The sequence below is a fragment of the Portunus trituberculatus genome, chromosome 12 (genome assembly GCF_017591435.1).
Source record: "Portunus trituberculatus isolate SZX2019 chromosome 12, ASM1759143v1, whole genome shotgun sequence".
NCBI lineage: Eukaryota > Metazoa > Arthropoda > Malacostraca > Decapoda > Portunidae > Portunus > Portunus trituberculatus.
In genome coordinates, this window is record NC_059266.1 from 1972813 (window position 1) to 1990209 (window position 17397).

A 17397-nucleotide genomic window follows, 5' to 3' on the forward strand; every position below is an offset into this window, starting at 1 on the left:
ATTAAAAACGAAAGAAAAGCTACAAAACAGGAGAAACGTGGTCTAAATCGTGTCTGAGTTCGGGAGCGCGTGATACCCCCACGTCTGGGCCACTTTGGGGTGGTCGGGGCGGCACGCGCGCGCGCTGTGAGGGTATGAGGCATGGCTGGGGGGACGCTGGGAAGAACGGGAGGCGGGGGATATTTCGGGCGGGGACGAGTGTCGATCGGTGGCTGGTACACTTGGAGCGCGGTGGTGGGGGTGAGCGAAGGGTAATGGGGTGAGGAGGACGTTGGGGGCTGCTTGGGGAGGAAAGGGGGAAGGCGCAGTCACCTTGCACTCGCAGCGTCGCCAAGGGAAGCTCACCTCACGCAAAAGCAACAGAGAATAAAAGAGGCGGAAAAAGCGTGAAAAATATGTTATAAAAACAGCCATAAAAGCTTTCAGTTCTCATCGATGAAAAAAAATGCGAAAAGAAAAAATAAGAAAGAGAGAGAGAGAGAGAGAGAGAGAGAGAGAGAGAGAGAGAGAGAGAGAGAGAGAGAGAGAGAGAGAGAGAGAGAGAGAGAGAGAGAGAGAGAGAGAGAGAGATACCAACAGACAGAAAGGCATACAGAGAAGAAACACAAGACAGAAAACAAAATACTGGAAAAAAAAGGAAAAGCCAAAACAAAACAGCTGGTAAACTGAGATGTTGCAAGTGAGAGAGAGAGAGAGAGAGAGAGAGAGAGAGAGAGAGAGAGAGAGAGAGAGAGAGAGAGAGAGAGAGAGAGAGAGAGAGAGAGAGAGAGAGAGAGAGAGAGAGAGAGAGAGAGAGAGAGAGAGAGAGAGAGAGAGAGAGAAAGTTCCACAAGGCAGGCAGGCAGACAGACAGGTAAAGGGAGACCGTGGATGCCAAGGTGTAACGCTATGAGGGAACAAAGAAACCACCAAACCAGGGCGAGGGGGCGGAAAAAGGCGACAGGCGGCGGGTGGAGTAGTGTAACGCGGGTGACACTTCGATCTCGGGGAAAAAAAAACACACAAAAAAAAAAAACCAACAAAAAAAAAAACAGGACATAAAGCTTCCTGGAGGTTTTAAAGGTTTAAGGTCACGGTTAAGGGGGATCTGTGACTACAAGGCTTTGGAACGGAGGGGTACAAGAGAACGGCAGCACGAGAACCAACCAGGCGTCCACTGAAGGGCTGGGAGGGATTAGCGATTTGGAATGAGGAACCAGATACACGGGGCGAGGTGAGAGACAAGGAGTAGCACGCTCAGGTGAGGGTTACAGGGGGGAGGGGAGCGTTGTGCCGTACATACGTGAAGGGAATGACTTGATCCTTAAACTTGTCCTCAAACTGAACTCCTGAAGGCGGTGACGAAGGTGAGTCCATGAAGGGCAAGCTTTTGAAACGAACCGCGAGACTTTCCCTACGAATTTAGGTAGTTTTTTTTTTTCTCTAAGGTGGGGTACGGATACGGAGGGAGAAATGGGAGGGAAGAAGCTGGAAGAGGAAAGCGTGTGGTAGGAATGGAGGAGGGAGTCTCACACGGAAAGGGCAACTGAGCCCCAAAGCAGATATCACTTGGGAGGGTTGCAAGACGTTCCTGACGAAGACACAGAAGACAATGGTGCTGGGGCGGGTGGTGGCGTCCTTGGGTGGTGGGGAAAAGACTCATTTTTTGTCCCGGTGGAGGTGTAAAGGACCAGTGTTAGGGGCAAACTTGAGACAGGTGTTAAAAGCTCCGTCAGAGAAGATAAACGTGAGCAGGAGCATCAAGATTATCCAGAAGGCTTAGTGGGAGCTCCTCTTTACTTCGAAGTGGGTGAGGAGGAGGAGGAGGAGGAGGAGGAGGAGGAGGAGGAGGAGGAGGAGGAGGAGGAGGAGGAGGAGGAGGAGGAGGAGGAGACGCCGAGAGTGAATGGGAGGGAAGAGGGGGAGGGTAGGCAGTCTGAGGGGATCGACATGAGCTGGGAGGGAAAGAGGGAAAGAGGAAAGGGAGGGGAAGAAAAGTGCCATGAGAGGGGATACATTTCCAGAAAACCTCCGCTACAAACACAGGCTCACAGGGCGTGGAATGAGAAGCTGCGAGGTGCCAAGTGACTTTCCGTTCTTGTGTTCTTGCCACGTGTCCGATCACTCGCTTCTAGACCGCTGGTTGGGGAGAGTTAGGTTGGGTGGGGGAGGATGAGGCGGGGAGGAGCAGTGGTGGTTGTGGTTGTGGTGGTGGTGGTGGTGGTGGCAGTGGCTGGGAGAGGTTAGGGTGTATCATAATCGTGCTGAGTGCTTATATATTGAAAAAAAAAAATAAGAGTCAAGTGCCGTCCGGTGCGGTATTAGCTGTAGTTTCTTTTTTTTAAAGCTGTAGTAACTCTCAGTAAATTTATCTGCTTGTATTCCTTTGCTGGCTTAATTATGAAACAAGGAAGAAAACGGAAATAAAAGGGAGGCATTCAAATTATAATCAGTAATTTCAGGACACAGTGATGTTTTGAATTAAAGATTTTTTCCCGTAAAAGAGAAAATTTGAAGCTTAGGTTTAATTAGAGCGAAACAAAAATAAGTAAAGCATAATACGAAATGATCTTTAAGAAACAAGAGATAAATGCCGTGAATCAGTGAAGGATAAAACAAACAACAGGAACCAAACCAAACCAAATAAGGGAAAGTTGAACCGAGGGAGAGGTGGTGGTGGTGGTGGTGGTGGTGGAGGTTAGTGGTGGCGGTGGTGGTGGAGAAAAAGACCAAACAAAAGATGTAGCAGCACCTGAAATAATGAACTATATCTGGTAACTGACTGGACTCGGCAAACACTCAATACCCGAACATGAGGAGGAAGTTTGTAAATAGTCCGATGCGTCAAGACACTTATTATTATCATTACTTTTATGATTCTGCAATTTTTCGTCAATCGCTTATGGCTCTTAGTAATTGTCAAGCTACACGTCAATTTTAGAATTTTGTGTCCATTTTTTAAGAGTCTGATTTGATCTTAATTATAGGCCATTGTGGAATTGTTTAAACATTAAGAGAACAATTCTTTTACATCAATTTATGACTTGAATTGGAATCAAAGCAAGAATGAATGCGAAACAACAAAAGGGCATCGATGAACATGAAAATTTAAAATCGCATTACTTTTCTTTAACTTGATTGGACTGACTGACTGATTAAGTGACTGAATTGACTGAATGACTGAATTGACTGACTGATTGATGACTTTTCTTCGTATTGAGCGTGGCCTCTTTAGAGTCGTCCCATGCGTGGTGACATGCCATGCGGGTGTGGGCGTCGCTGGTGTGTGTGTCCGCTTATAATGTGGGTGGTGGCTGTGTGTGGCTGGCTGTCCCGGCGTGTCTCTGTCCGAGCTATTGTAAAATACATTCACTGTACTGAAATGAGTCTCAAATCCGGTAGTATGCTTTGTACATCTTAGTATAAAAAAACAACAACTAATAGTAAGTGCTGGTAATAATGATAATAACAATAATAATAATAATAATAATAATAATAATAATAATAATAATAACTCTGATCTAGGAAATATTTCTCTCAGCATTAAGAAAAAATAACAACACTAGCAAATTTTGAAACTATGATTTTGATTTCTTGTTATTTGAAAAAGCAAACAAACTAATAAATATCAGACTGAACTTGATAATAATAATAAACACTATAGATGCAAAGAACTTATATATGAGCTTTTATAAAATATTTCTAAAGGATAAATGCTTAAAACTATCTTACTTCTACGTGCAAACCTCCGCGCTAGAAACCCCACAAGACAGAAAGTAACCTCAACAAATGCCAACGAGTGGACAGTGTCTCGAAACAGTGAAAAGAAACCTCTCGGGGTCTCGAGCGCGGAGCTTAACTGAACCTTAAAACTATTGTAAACACTTAAAGGGAGCTTTGGCAGGGAAAAGGGTGGGGGAGGGGGAACAGAAACGTTGAAGGTGTGGGTTGTGAGGGAGGAGGAATAGGAGGAGCGCTCACTCACACGCACACAACAGGTCAGACAACAAGTGGACAACTGGTGGGGGTGAGGGGAGGATATAGGGAAGGGGGTGGACCCATGAGGGCACCCCCTGGGGTTAGTTTTGGGGGTTACCGTGCAGGGGCCTTTAAGGGAAGGGGAAGCGGGTGGTTTGAGGGTTGGGAGGGCATGCGTCAGGGGGTTGGGGAATGAGGGGATGTGGGGTTACACCAAGCTTCTGCTCTGTACACACTGGCGAAGCTGAGTGGAGGAGGAGAAGGAGGGTGAGGATGATGATGAGGAGGAGAAGGAGGAGGAGGAGGAAGAGGAGGAGGAGGAGGAGGAGGAGGAGGAGGAGGAGGAGGAGGAGGAGGAGGAGGAGGAGAGGGACGAGGGATGGATGAGCAATAAAGGATGGGGGTATTTAGGAAAAGATGAGGATGAGGTTGGAAGGTGAATGTAGAGCAAGGATTAGGGAAGGAGGAGAGAAAGGATGAAAGATGACGAGGTAGGAGGTTAAGGAGGAGGATGAAGGATAAGGATAAGGAAGGAGAAGAAGAAGGAGAAGGAAGAGGAGGAGGAGGAGGAGGAGGAGGAGGAGGAGGAGGAGGAGGAGGAGGAGGAGGAGGAGGAGGAGGAGGAGGAGGAGGAGGAAGGTGCATTCTCTTCACTCAAGCAATCTGACTGATCAAAACAAAGTTGACTACGGTGCTTGCTACTGGCTGGCTTAGGCAAGGCGGTGCTGACACTTGGCTGCGGACAAAAGCGCCACTGAATGGTCAACTGCTAGTGTGAAAGGTTGTGTTCGGAGATGACTTCTTGATTTGGAGAGGGGGGGAGAGAGGCGTTTGTTGAGGGAGTAAGGGAATAAGACAGACCATTAAGAAGGTTTCGATATATATCACTTTCTTCAAGCCTTTGGAAAATAAAGAAAATGCATCAAGGCGTATGAGAAAAAAAAATATATATAGAGACAACTCTCTCTCCAACAGTTGATAGGAAGAAAATGGTCTAGGGTTTATCTTGCTAAATATAAACCGTAGAGATAGATGGTTGGCTAGACAAGTCGCTATTTGAGATCATTTGGGTCCCATCGTCATCCAGTTAAATCCTACAGCTAGATAAGGTTTCCACATGCACAAGATGGCGAAAGAGAGTCCAAGAGAGCAACTCAAAAATACCGTCAAGAAAAAAATACTCAAAATAAACCAAAAAAACACTGATACAAAGATTTGCCATAATTAATGATTTTTCTTGTCGGCGCGCGCATGTGTGTGTATGTTGGCGTGCGTGTTTGTTTGTGTGTGTGCGTGTGTTTGTCTGTGTGTGTGTGTATGTGTGTTCATGTGTGTGAGGGCTGATCTCGGGGGGAGGGGGGAGGAAATTTAAGGGGAAGACCCGGGTTTATTTGAAAGAGGGGAGGGGAAGGGGAGGAAACCAGGGTCGTGGTGGTGGTGGTGGTGGTAGTGGTCGGGGGAGGGTGTTGGGGTGATGACCGAGGTGTTGCAGTGTGACGCGAAGGGGGAGGAGATGGTGAGAAGATCATCACCATCAACATCATCATCACCATCGTCATAATCATCATACTCATCATCCTCGCCATTAGAGCATCATAACGGCAGGAATGAGCAGTAAGGGAGAGGAGATCGTCACACATCACTGACTGACTGACTGACTGACTGGCTGACTGACTGGCTGACTGTTGGTGTCGTGTTGGATAAGGTCGTGAGTCTTTCTCGCTAACACAGTGACCAACACTTTCCATTCACTTCTCACCTTCCAAAAAAAGCATCTGTTTAGACACATGTAGTATAGTGACTCAGTACAAAGTAGCAGCAGCAGCAGCAACAACAACAACAGCTGACCGACCACCTTCGCAATCAGAAACTATGTATGTGGAAGCCAATCAACATATTTGAAGCATAGACAGAATATGAATACAGGTAAACAGTACATAGTATCTTTGTATTAATAGTAGCTGGAGGTAAAAGAATATATAATAGAGAACTAAAATCTTATACATGAATTGATTTTACATTGTATTTGATTCTTATTTACTGGTTTATTATAGCAAGGACTAACAATGTGCTTGATTAATGTAAAACCTCGACATGTATATAATGAAGTGCTACAGGTAATTTATTTAGACAACACTCTTAATTGGCTAACCAAATAAAGAGAGATAAAATAAATAATAACTAATAATAATAACAGGAATGAACAAATTCTGAATTACGTGCTCTTTGGTGAGATTTATGAAGGTGGATTAATGATCTCGACTGAATTATGGAGGAATGAAGAAATACAGTTTTAGGAGGAATTCCAGTAAAAAAATGGCTACAACCTGATTGTTTGACACTCCCAATTTGCTTGATGAATTGGTTGCCTCAAGCTTACGGCGGCGACGCAGTTCACTCTCACTCTCACTCTCTCTCTCTCTCTCTCTCTCTCTCTCTCTCACTATCGGAGGGTGAGCGCTATCACCATGGCGCCTGGCGGAGTGTCCCTGGCGGTCCGGCTCGTAGCACCCATGCATTACGTCGACTCCAAGAAACCTACAGCTTCCTCTTAGGCTTCGCTTCTCGAGGTACGAGGCAGCTTCAGGCTTCATCAGGAGCTTCGCTGGTCGCTGCGCCTCGTCTGGGGTTGGGCTGGCCGGCGAGGGATCAAGGCTTAAGCTTCTGTGATCTTTTATAAGCCGGGAGGACTCTGCTGAGGTTATATTTGGGTCATGACTTGGTTGGGGTTGTGATCGGACATGTGGACCTCAACCTCTTGTGCAGGACGGTGGAGGGTGAGGCCACGTGAAGGAGACTCCTTTTATTGGGCGGCGGGGATTGGGTGGCTCTCTAAGGACAAGGAAGGGCAAGGGCGTTTAAGGGATCAAGGAGGCTGCTGCAGAGGTGTGCCCAAGGGCGGATTTTTTTGGAATTAATATCCAGGCAAAGTAAAACGGGAGGCTGAGCAATACCGCGACTCCTTTTTGTGTAGGAAGACTTTGAGTGGCACTGAATATTAAATCAACAAGACTGGGTGCCGCGGGTCGGGGAGGCAACGCTCAGCGCACCGCCGCTCATGGTCAATTCCTACGCATCTCTCACGGTTTACTCAAATCTTCGCGTGACGCATGACCGGAACGAGCAACTGAAGGAACCGTGAGAGCGGGGAGGGTTGACTGAGGCCACCCGTCAGCGGCTGAGCGAGGGGGATGAACGCAATACCAGGCAAACACGTGTACCCGACGAATCAAAAACAATTTAGCACCGGTCACTCCTGCAGGCTAGCGAGGAGGTGAAGCGTCCGAGCCATCGAGACATGAGCTTGATTCAACTAGACTCAGGAAGCAATCGGAGGGAAAGGAAAAAATGAACGAAGGACTTGAACAGGAGTAACTAGGAATGGGAGACACAACCCACGGAGGCAACGCAACACGGACAGCTCCAAATAACACAACCAGAACTCAGGTAACAAGCAACGGGTGGTGGATTACCTAGCAGGTGGGTCTCGGGGATGACAGGTGAGCTGGAGTGGTGATGCTAAGTGGTGGTGGTGTGATGAGGTGGTGTTGGTGGTGTCTGTGTTGCGTCTGCATCGTCTCTTGGTAGTGGTGGTGGTGTGTGGTGTGGTGTGTGGTAGCAGTAGGAGTCTGTGTCTCAAATCTGTGTCTGTGGTGAAGTGACATTCAAGACACTATAAAAGAATGGTGATGATGGTGGTTTTGAGTGTGTGTGTGTGTGTGTGTGTGTGTGTGTGTGTGTGTGTGTGTGTGTGTGTGTGTGTGTGTGTGTGTGATGAGAAAGATGGCAAGGGTACAAAATGGCAATGGACAATATGCATGTATGTGAGTGCATCATCTACTTAAAAAGGAAAAACAAAAATACACACGAGAAAAAAAAAAAAAAGTTAAAAAGACGCACAAAAAATAACGAAAAAAAAAAAAAAAAAAAACGGGACATGAACTAGCTGTGTATGTATATGACACAAAAATAACAAAAAACAATGACACATGTGACTGTACAACATATACACAAATAGGAATGAGAGAGAGATAGGGAGAGAGAAAAAAAAAAGAAAAGAAAAGTAGAGACAGAGGAGGAATAAGAAAAGAGAAAGAAAAATAAAAGAATGAGGAGAAAACGAGGTCAGAGTGTAATGTGGAATGTAGTAGTAGCAGTGGATGATAATGGCAATGGTCGTAGTAGTAGTAGTAGTAGTAGTAGTAGTAGTGGTGGTGGTGGTGGTGGTTGTGTGTCGCACCTGCGTTGGACCATCAGACTCCATGTCGGCTTCCCCAGAATTACTACTCGAGGAAGAGGTCATGGCTGCTGCCCTGCCTGAGTTCGTGGCAGCGGTGAAGGTTCCTTTTCCCTGTAAAAAGGCACAACAACACCGCCAAACATATTTCTGGGTTCTAGTCTCGATTAAATCTCTAAATACTTTTGGCTGAGTTTTGAGTCTTTGAAAGCTTTTAATTTTTTTCCCTCTTTTTATATGTTTTGATTTTTATTATTGTTTTTAGTTAATGCAAAAGAATTGAAGGAGTGCTGGTGACTTGCTCTTTGTTTGGGTGGGATTAAATCATGTCTGCTTTTTTTCTTTAGGATTATCAAAAAGAAGAAAAAATAAACATGTTATAAAATAGTTTTCCTCATCATTATTATTATTATTCATTTGTTTTTATTAAGGGTTTACGGTCCAAGTTGAAACGTCTCGGTTCTGTTCTTACTTTATAAATCTTCTTCATTTTCATAATAATAATCCGAATTGATTTTTATTTCCCATTTTTCTGGTCGTCTGGTTTGTTTCTTTTCCGATGTGTGACTCTTGGAAATACTTCTTTTTTCTGAGAACATCTATAGTACACATATTTCTTTTTTTCAATGGGGAAGGGTTTGTTTGTTCCTACTTTGAGGCAAAAAATAGAAGGTAAAAGCAAAAAGAACATACGGAAAAGAAACAAAGACAACCATAATAGGACGCTTCTGGGAACGTGTCGAGGCAGCAAGAATTGGAGAAAAAAGAATGAGCGATAAGAAGAAAAATATCTGAAGGAAAAATTTGGTGATGAGTGAAAATGTAAGACGAAAAAAATTGAATGGAGTGAAAAAAGTGAATTAACAAAACCCAGACAACTTCAACCTGGACTGAAGGCCTATAGGCTTAGTCTGAGGTTGGGTGGGCTGGAATTAACAATGAGACAGACCGGCCTTACCAAGTCAAAAAAAAAAAAAAAAAAGAACAAAAATACAACTCAGCCCCCAAAAATAGAGACGGTGTATTTATCCCGTCTGTTGTCATTCTTTCCAACCCTCAGACCAATATGGCGACCACGGTACAGACACTGAGCAATGCATAATACTGAGAAGGAAAAAAAGTTATATGGATTTCTTATAATTTTAAAGGCTGGCGGGCTTGGAGACTGTGAATCATTCCGTGCATGAAAGTTTGCATGCAGCCGCGGCCTCTGCACCGGGCAGGCCAAACAGGGATGTCCCGAAAACAACGGATGCAGCCATGAATGAATTAAGGAAAAAAACACAAAATCAGACGTCCAAATAAAAAATATATATAGCTATAATAATAATAATAATAATGTGCCAGGCATTAACTTGATGCTATGTATATTTCTTTCTTTGAAAAGGGTTTTAATAATTGATTAAGCAGAGACACAAATAATAATAAGAGTAGTAGTAATAAAATGAATTAATGCAACAGGTAGAGTAATTATTTAATCACAATCAGGTGCAAGTTAATTAAGTAAAAAAAAAATCAAATATATTCACTGAATCACACACACATAAAAAAAAATATTAACTAGATATATAGATATATATATATAATAGCTTGCTAGCCTGTATGTCCTGTGATGTTTGGGCTAGTGCGAGCAACACTTAGAGCCGAAAAGCAACCTTTGGATATACAAGGGGCAGCAGGCCGCTCGTTTAACCTTTGGGTGCCCAGTAAAGTGTGCCATAACCACTTGTTTGTGTGAACGCGTCTGTGTGTGGATTAGCGGAGTGAGAAACGGTATATATATATCGGGGGTCAGGGTGTCCCCTTGGGAGGCAGACACTTCAGCAGTAGTAGTGGTGGTGGTGGTGGTGGTGGCAGCAACAGCAGCAGCAGTGGTAGTAGTAGTAGTAGTAGTAGTAGTAGATAAGGGAATAATGGGAAAAGAGAGATGTTAATAGTAGTAGTAGTAGTAGTAGTAGTAGTAGTAGTAGTAGTAGTAGTAGTAGCAGTAGCAGTAGTAGTGAAAAAATTAAACAGGAAAAGAAGCAGGTGGACGAATACAAGTTGTTACAGTAATAGAAAAAGATACAGAGAATACAAACTAGTAAGATAAGAAAGGAAACAGAAAAGGTGATATCAGGGAGAGAAAAGTAGTAGTAGTAGTAGTAGTAGTAGTAGTAGTAGTAGTAGTAGTAGTAGTAGTAGTAGTAGTAGTAGTAGTAGTGGCAGTGGTAGTGATAGCAGAAGTAGTAGTAGTACCAGCAGCAGCACAGTAAAGGTAGTTGAGCCGATGAAATATCAGGGGCCGGCCTGAGTGGTGGGGAGAGTCGGCCAAGCAGGAAGGGACAGGAAAGGTAAAGGAGTGGTGAGGTCCGTCGTTGTTAATTCAGCGGCACATAGACATTGGTGGCAGGAGCAACACAGCATTGGGTAGGCCGAAAGGGTCGTTCTTTTAACAAAAACTTTAGTCCTGGTAAGGTTTTGATTAACAGGCAGTAAAAGTCTTTAAAAAATGGCAGCTTATTTAAGGACGGATAGCAAGACAAAGTAATTAACTTGACAAGGAGTGAATGGGAGAGATAATGCATTTTTAAGAGAATTAAGAGCAATGCTATTTGAAGTAATTTTAGCGGGTTTTGCGTTTAATATTTAATGACGCCTGCGTAATGTCTATGGTCTTGTATAATTCATTATTAATTGATGAAAAAAGTCGCAACATAATGTGTGAGTCTACTAGAAAAAAAGCTAAAGTTGGAGTCTTCGTGATTATCGTGGGAGTAATTGAAGAAACAAACCAACGAAACAAAACTGAAAAAAAAGTAGAACCAAAAAAAGGTTGACTAATGGTAACGTCGTGTACCTAAGACTGAGCCTTGCGGGGAGAGGTCACTGTGCGCTACAGACTGCAACCAAACAAACAAACAAACGTACGGTGCTCCAAAATCAACCAGTTCTTGCGAGGAGGATCGTCACACCTGAGCAGCACAGGCCCGCGTATACCTGCCCGGCACAGCACAGCAGCAGCAGCAGCACGCGGGGCGCTGCCTCACCTTGACCATCAGCATTGTTTACTCACACTTACACTCCTTTATTTAGTGATCGCTTGGACTTGATTTATTTAAGCTTCTAGTGATTTATTGGCCGAATCGCGGCGAAATACGTGGGCCTGCGATGCGAAACGTGCAAATTACTTGTTTCATTTTGGTACTGATGATTAATAATAATGATGATAATGGAATATAAAAATAATGTATATATATAGGTAGTAAGTAATTAAAGTACATATTTTATAGAGAGCAAAAAACCAGGCTATAATATAAGTCTCCAATTGAGTGCTTTATTTTCTTCCCCTTTCCAGAAGTCCTTGTAGGGGAGACTCTAGCAGTGTTTGGGAGGGGAGGAAAAAAAATATAGATAGTGATTGAAAATACTTATATATCTCTATCTATGTAATATGAAAATAAGATTGTGAAGCGCACGAGGTCAATTAAGCTTGAAGTGAGACATGCAGGTTATGAAGTCAGCCTCGGCACTCAACGTTTACCTCTCTTCTAATCATCTAAGAGTCACCTTGATCACTTATCAACCCAGAAATAGTTGGAAGGTTGTCCGCCTTTCCTCTCTTTCCGAGGCAGCAACCAAACTAGGAGGAAACCGAACGGAGAGGAGAGAATTCAGAACGAAAGATAATGGAAAAAGAAGAATGGGTTTGGAAAAATAAAGAAAACAAAAAGGAAGAATAGCTTCTTAGATCTAGCGACACATAAATTGGTCTTCTTAATCATTTAATAAATGAAAGCTAACGAAATTAGTTAAGAAGGCAAAGAGTTATCAATTAAAATATAACGAGAGTAAGAACGTAACGTGAAAAGACAAGAAGTAGCAGCAGCAGCAGCAGAAAGCGAAAAAAAGTAAAATAAAAAAGATGCACTAAAAACAACACAATAACAAGTCCTCAGTGGCAATAATGATATCAATAAGACACTGATTCCACTCATAATGATAATATTGACAACAATAATAAAATAAGAATGATAATAATAATAATGATAATAATAATAATAATAATAATAATAATAATAATAATGATAAAAATAATGGCAAGAGACACTGAAAGCATAATTACAGTCATTTTGAGGCATAATCCTGATCAACACCAAATAATGCCACATTCAACAAGGCCCAGACACACTGAACGCCTGCCAGGGACTGAGGCGGTGGTGGTGGTGGACAGCGAGCGGCGTCCCACGGGTTAGTGAGAGAGGAGTGCCGTCCGCAGCCCCGCCTATAAAAGGGCGAGGCTGCGGCGGGACGGGACACCACCACCAATCAGAGACTCCCATTGCACAGTCGATCACAGCGCCTCCTGTGGCCGGAGTTCGGGTGACTGAGAGCAAGGAGGCGCTGGTTAGTGCGTGGCGAGTCTTGTTGAATGCAATACCTTTGTTTGGACTGAATGGTGACGTCCAGATCAACGTTTTCTATGTGACTTGGCACTTAGAAGGTAGTCTTATAGAAAAAATATACGTTATGGTCATCTTATCAGGTTTTCGATGACCTAAAACATATATCCTTGAAATTGATATCATTATTGAAAGCGAGAACTTAACCAGAAAAGTACCGAAATAACCTCCAACTCAGATGGTGATGCAGGGAAAAGAAAAAGAAGAAAAAAAAAACGAATACGATAAAACAAACTAAACGAAAACAGCAGCGAGTGAGGCAATAAAGAAAAACAGTAATAGAAATGGAGGAACACAGGTAGAAACGAAAACAAGAGGAACTCAGATGAAAAGCAGCGAAGAGAGCAGATTAATCAGACAACAAAGACACCGCCACTGGCTTCCAAATACACAATCTCATCTTACCTGAATCTGACAGATCAATTGCTGTGTGCTTTCAGGGGGGGAGTTAACAAGCAGGAAGAACCGTTACTTAAATGTATGTATTTAATATATAATGGGTAATAATAATAATAATGATAATAATACTAATAAGAATAATAATGATAATAATAATTAACCATACTGAATAATAACAATAAAAAAAAAATCAACTAAGTGATTTTCTACTTTTAATAATAACGAGAAGGTGAGAGTGTGGCAAGATTGTGTTTATTCTCGTCATGGTCCATCGGAAAGACAGATTTTAGAAGGTTAATTACAACTTTGCGTTAAATTCCTCTCACTCTCACACTCACTCTCCCTCTTTCTTGAAAACAAAAAAACTTCCGTTCTCATTTACTTTCTCACTCTCACTTTGTCTCTCTCTCTCTCTTTCTCACTCACTCTTAATATTTGCCCTAAGAAAGTTTGGAAAGAACAAGAGATAGACCGTTGAAGCAATGTGTGTGTGTGTGTGTGTGTGTGTGTGTGTGTGTGTGTGTGTGTGTGTGTGTGTGTATGTGTGTGTATGTGTGTGTGTGCCCGGGGGATATAATGTACTTAAGGTTTGGGGCGGGTGAAGTGTACTGAACGGTATGTGTGCTCCGTAGTACACCTTTGGATTAGGGATATTGTAACAAGGTGAAAAATAAACAATTAGAAAAAACAGTACTATAATGAATGTGCTCAAAGAGGGAATCATACACACAGACTTAATGAATGTAATCAAAGGTAAGTATGTAAGTAAGTAGTAGTATAGTAGTGGTGGTATTGGTATTACTGTAGTGGTAGGTAATATAGGTAATATTCTTTGGGTTAAGGGCAAATAATGTGCTGAATATTTTGGGGAAATTCTATTGATTTTCATTCAGAAGGTTGTGATGACAAAGGGAGCAGTAAAAAAAAAAAAAAATAGGAAAGGGCGCCCAGATGAAGGGACAGTGTGTGTGTGTGTGTGTGTGTGTGTATGTTTCTTGAGCAGGAGCCTTGAGGGTAGTACAGGAAACGGATTAGGATACGTGTGTGTGTGTGTGTGTGTGTGTGTGTGTGTGTGTGTGTGTGTGTGTGTGTGTGTGTGTGTGTGAGGGGAGGGATGGGGAGAGGGAAAGGTGACCCCACATCACTGGGCGCCCGACATGAGCACTTGCAATGTCTGTCAGTGTGTGGGTGGGGGAAGGCGGAGGAGGAGAGGGCGGAGAAGGAGGAGGACGAAAAGAGGAGTAGGAGGAGGAAAGTTATAGTGGAAGCACGAGTAGTAGACGTAACAGTAGCAGCAGGAGTAGAGGGAGCAGGTGGATGATGAGGATGTGGATGAGGAGCAGGACAGGAGCGTGTCGTGTGGATTACTGGTGTAGACGGTGTGGGTATTGTGGCTCTTGTCGCTGAGATTAGTGCCTCGCTGCCGGAGCCTCTGTTATCGCCACACCACAATGCCCAGTGCCTCGCGGGGGGGGCAGGGGAGGGCGGCGTGGCACTTCGTGTTGGGCGTGAGGGAGGGGCCAGTGTGGCAGCGCGGGTGTGACGCAGAGGCAGTGCAGAGTGATAGGTGCTGTGGCTGTGTGCGCGTCACACCCTCTCTATCCACGTGATTACCTAAGGGTGTTGGGTGGTAGTGGTGGTGTCGGGTGTAGCCGAGCGGTAGTGGTAGTGGTGGTGGGTGTTGTTGTTGGTGGTAGTGGGGGGAGAAGTGGTGGGGGGCACGTTGGTTGTGGTGGTGGTGGTAGTTGTGGTGGTGGTGGTGGTAGTGGTGGTAGTGGTGGTGGTGGTGGTGGGTGGCCAGGAAGGGGTGGGGGACTGGTTGCAGTTGACTTGGATTTGGTCAAAGCACAAAAAATGATGCTGGGATTTGCAAACACGGCTCTGCGGCATCCCTGAGTTTCACCACTGAGTAGGAGTGGGGAGGGGGTTGGGGGGGACTGACCAACCGCCGCCCAGCAAAGCCACAGGTGGGGGGAGACCATCCTGCCTTTGTGGGGAGAGGTGGTGGAGAGGGGGCGTGTGTTGGCCCTTTCCCATCCCCATCTCCTGTTAGTGAGGCGTGACAGGGGCGTGAGGGGTGTGGTAACCCTTCGCGGGGTGACTGTATGGGGGTGAGACCTTGGGGGGCTGGGGGTCGGCCTCCGGGGTTCTCTTTTGTGCACATAGAGGCATGCATGAAGGGAACCCCGCGACCCACCTAAAGACAGCCCCCGGTGAGCTAGTGGGCTAGACAGTGGTGGCAAGACCCAGGGATGGCGAGCCGGTGTGCAAGTGGGAGGGTGGAGGGCTCAGAACAAAACGGACACTGCATGGTCGCCACATAGTATGTTATGGTAATATGGTGGGTAAGTTTTTAGTACCATCAGTACTTCAGAAACTGAGCTGATACTGAGAATGTGCATCGTAACCCCGACAATCACTGGAGAACCTGTAAAGAAACAACCCATACAAACAACGCTAGAGTTACTAAGGTAGAATGCTGTACACAGGGAAAAAAATTATGAGACCCGTGGGAAGAGGCCCGTGGGATGTGTGTGGGCGGGCGGGGGCGGCCAGCGGGCGGGGGAAGGACGGCTAGGCTCCCCTGAGACTCGCGCGAGAGATGGGCCGCCGCCACGCTCACGCTGACGAGGCAGTCACCGTGTTACTTAGCTCCGTATTGGCGGGCGGGCGAGGCGGTGGGTGTGGGGGAGTGACCTCATGACCTCATGCCCACGGAGTTGCCCCGCCCGGAGGCCACACGTCGTCGTCCACACACATCTTGGGGCAACTTCCCACGGCGCCCCATTGAGCACCGGACGAGCCGCTTCACAAACAGCAAAATTGTAGGCACGCAGGGGGAGGGGAGAGGGAAGGTAAGGGTGAGTAACATGTAGTCAAAATACGAAAAAAAGAGTAAACAAACCTCGACCATGAAGGATCGTATGCAAACAAGAGTAATAAGAGAGAGGGCATGATAATAATAATAATAATAAGAGATAATAAAATGATGATGATACTAATAATAATAATAATAATGATAATAATAGATAATAATAATATACTCTAATATACTCGTAACAAGAGGTAGTAGTAGTATACAAAAGAGACAAAACTAAGTAGCAATTGAACCCACCACTTGAGCAGCTCCTCCGTGAAGCAAACACAAGAACAAAAGCTACCAGTCTGAACGCCGTCCCGTCTCACTGAAGGCTTGTGGGTTCCAGGGGTCAAGCAAATAGAAAATAATAAGTCATCAAGCAAAGGAATAATGATGACCACAATAATGATGAAGCAGTGGGGGGTGGGTGACGGGGGGGTAACCTCGATGGGCCGTGAGGGAGAGGCGCCCCCGTAACACCTGGAGATAATTAACCTTACCTGTGTTTCTTGGGAGTTTGGCCTCACCTTTGGGACTCCCAGTGAAGGAATAAAAAGAAGCAGGTGCAACGGAAAAGGGAAGAGCACGGCAATGGAATAAACGAGTGATGTGGGGGGTTGTAATAACGTGATGAACAAAGAGGCGTGGAGTAAGAGCGGTAAAGGAGGGGAGAGAGACGCGTGGTGACATTGGTGGGTTGAGGAAATAAAAAACTAAAATAAGGAAACGAAAAATGAATCATAAAAAACTCTGGATCCTTATTTAGTGGGTGTTTTTTATTTATTTATCCTATCATTTCTTTTTCAGTTTTAATATATTTTTTTCTATCTGTCTTTCTTACCGCTTCACACTCACACCTTCAACGCGGCAGCAGACGACGAGGAGACGGCGATGAAAGGAAGGCAACTCAATGAGGAGACAAATGAAAAAAAAAGTCAATTTCAGAAAAGTTGAAGGTGATAATGGAAACTTTCTTGAACGCAAATTGCTGAATACAAAATTGATTCAGCTTCCCTTTGTTCTGCAAAAAAACACATATCGAACAGAAAAAATAATCATTATGTGGAAATTTAAACAAAAAGAAAAATAATGAAGCCATCTAGAATCGATTTCGAGATAAAGAAAAATGCATATAAAACAAATAAAAAATAGACCTAAACGTTGATATCGTTTCTTCTTATGACTTCATGATTATCAGACGAATGAGAGACGGACAGACGAAGACGATGGCGGGAGAAGAAGACGAGGAGGAAGGGATGCTGGAGAAACAGATCCCTGAGAAGGAGAAGGTTTGGGGACGTGAGGAGGCCATGGGGGGGAGGGATAATCTGCGTGCTTGCAACTTTATATGGAGTCACAGGAGGCACTGACGCCTTTAGGATACAAGTCTACGGCGCCCCGGGCAGTGAGGCGCCTCAGCTGCCGGGGAGGGAATGTGGGTGAAGCATGAGAAGAGTGACACTTAATAAACTTTTTGAACTCCTTGGCTGGTGGAGTAAGTG

At 44.5% G+C, this 17397-nt stretch overlaps 1 protein-coding gene across 14 annotated transcripts in view; it reads right to left on the minus strand.

Moving 5' to 3' along the window:
• LOC123502697 (gamma-aminobutyric acid receptor subunit beta-like) overlaps positions 1–17397 on the minus strand; it is a 169393-nt gene that overhangs the window by 35090 nt on the left and 116906 nt on the right. For 2 of the 14 annotated variants that reach the window (XM_045251890.1, XM_045251887.1), the window contains exon 4: positions 15396–15463. The exons of the other annotated variants lie outside the window; for them this stretch is intronic. In XM_045251890.1, coding sequence (XP_045107825.1) covers positions 15396–15463 — 68 coding nt within the window. The remainder of the gene's footprint in view (positions 1–15395; positions 15464–17397) is intronic. 14 annotated transcript variants of the gene reach the window in all.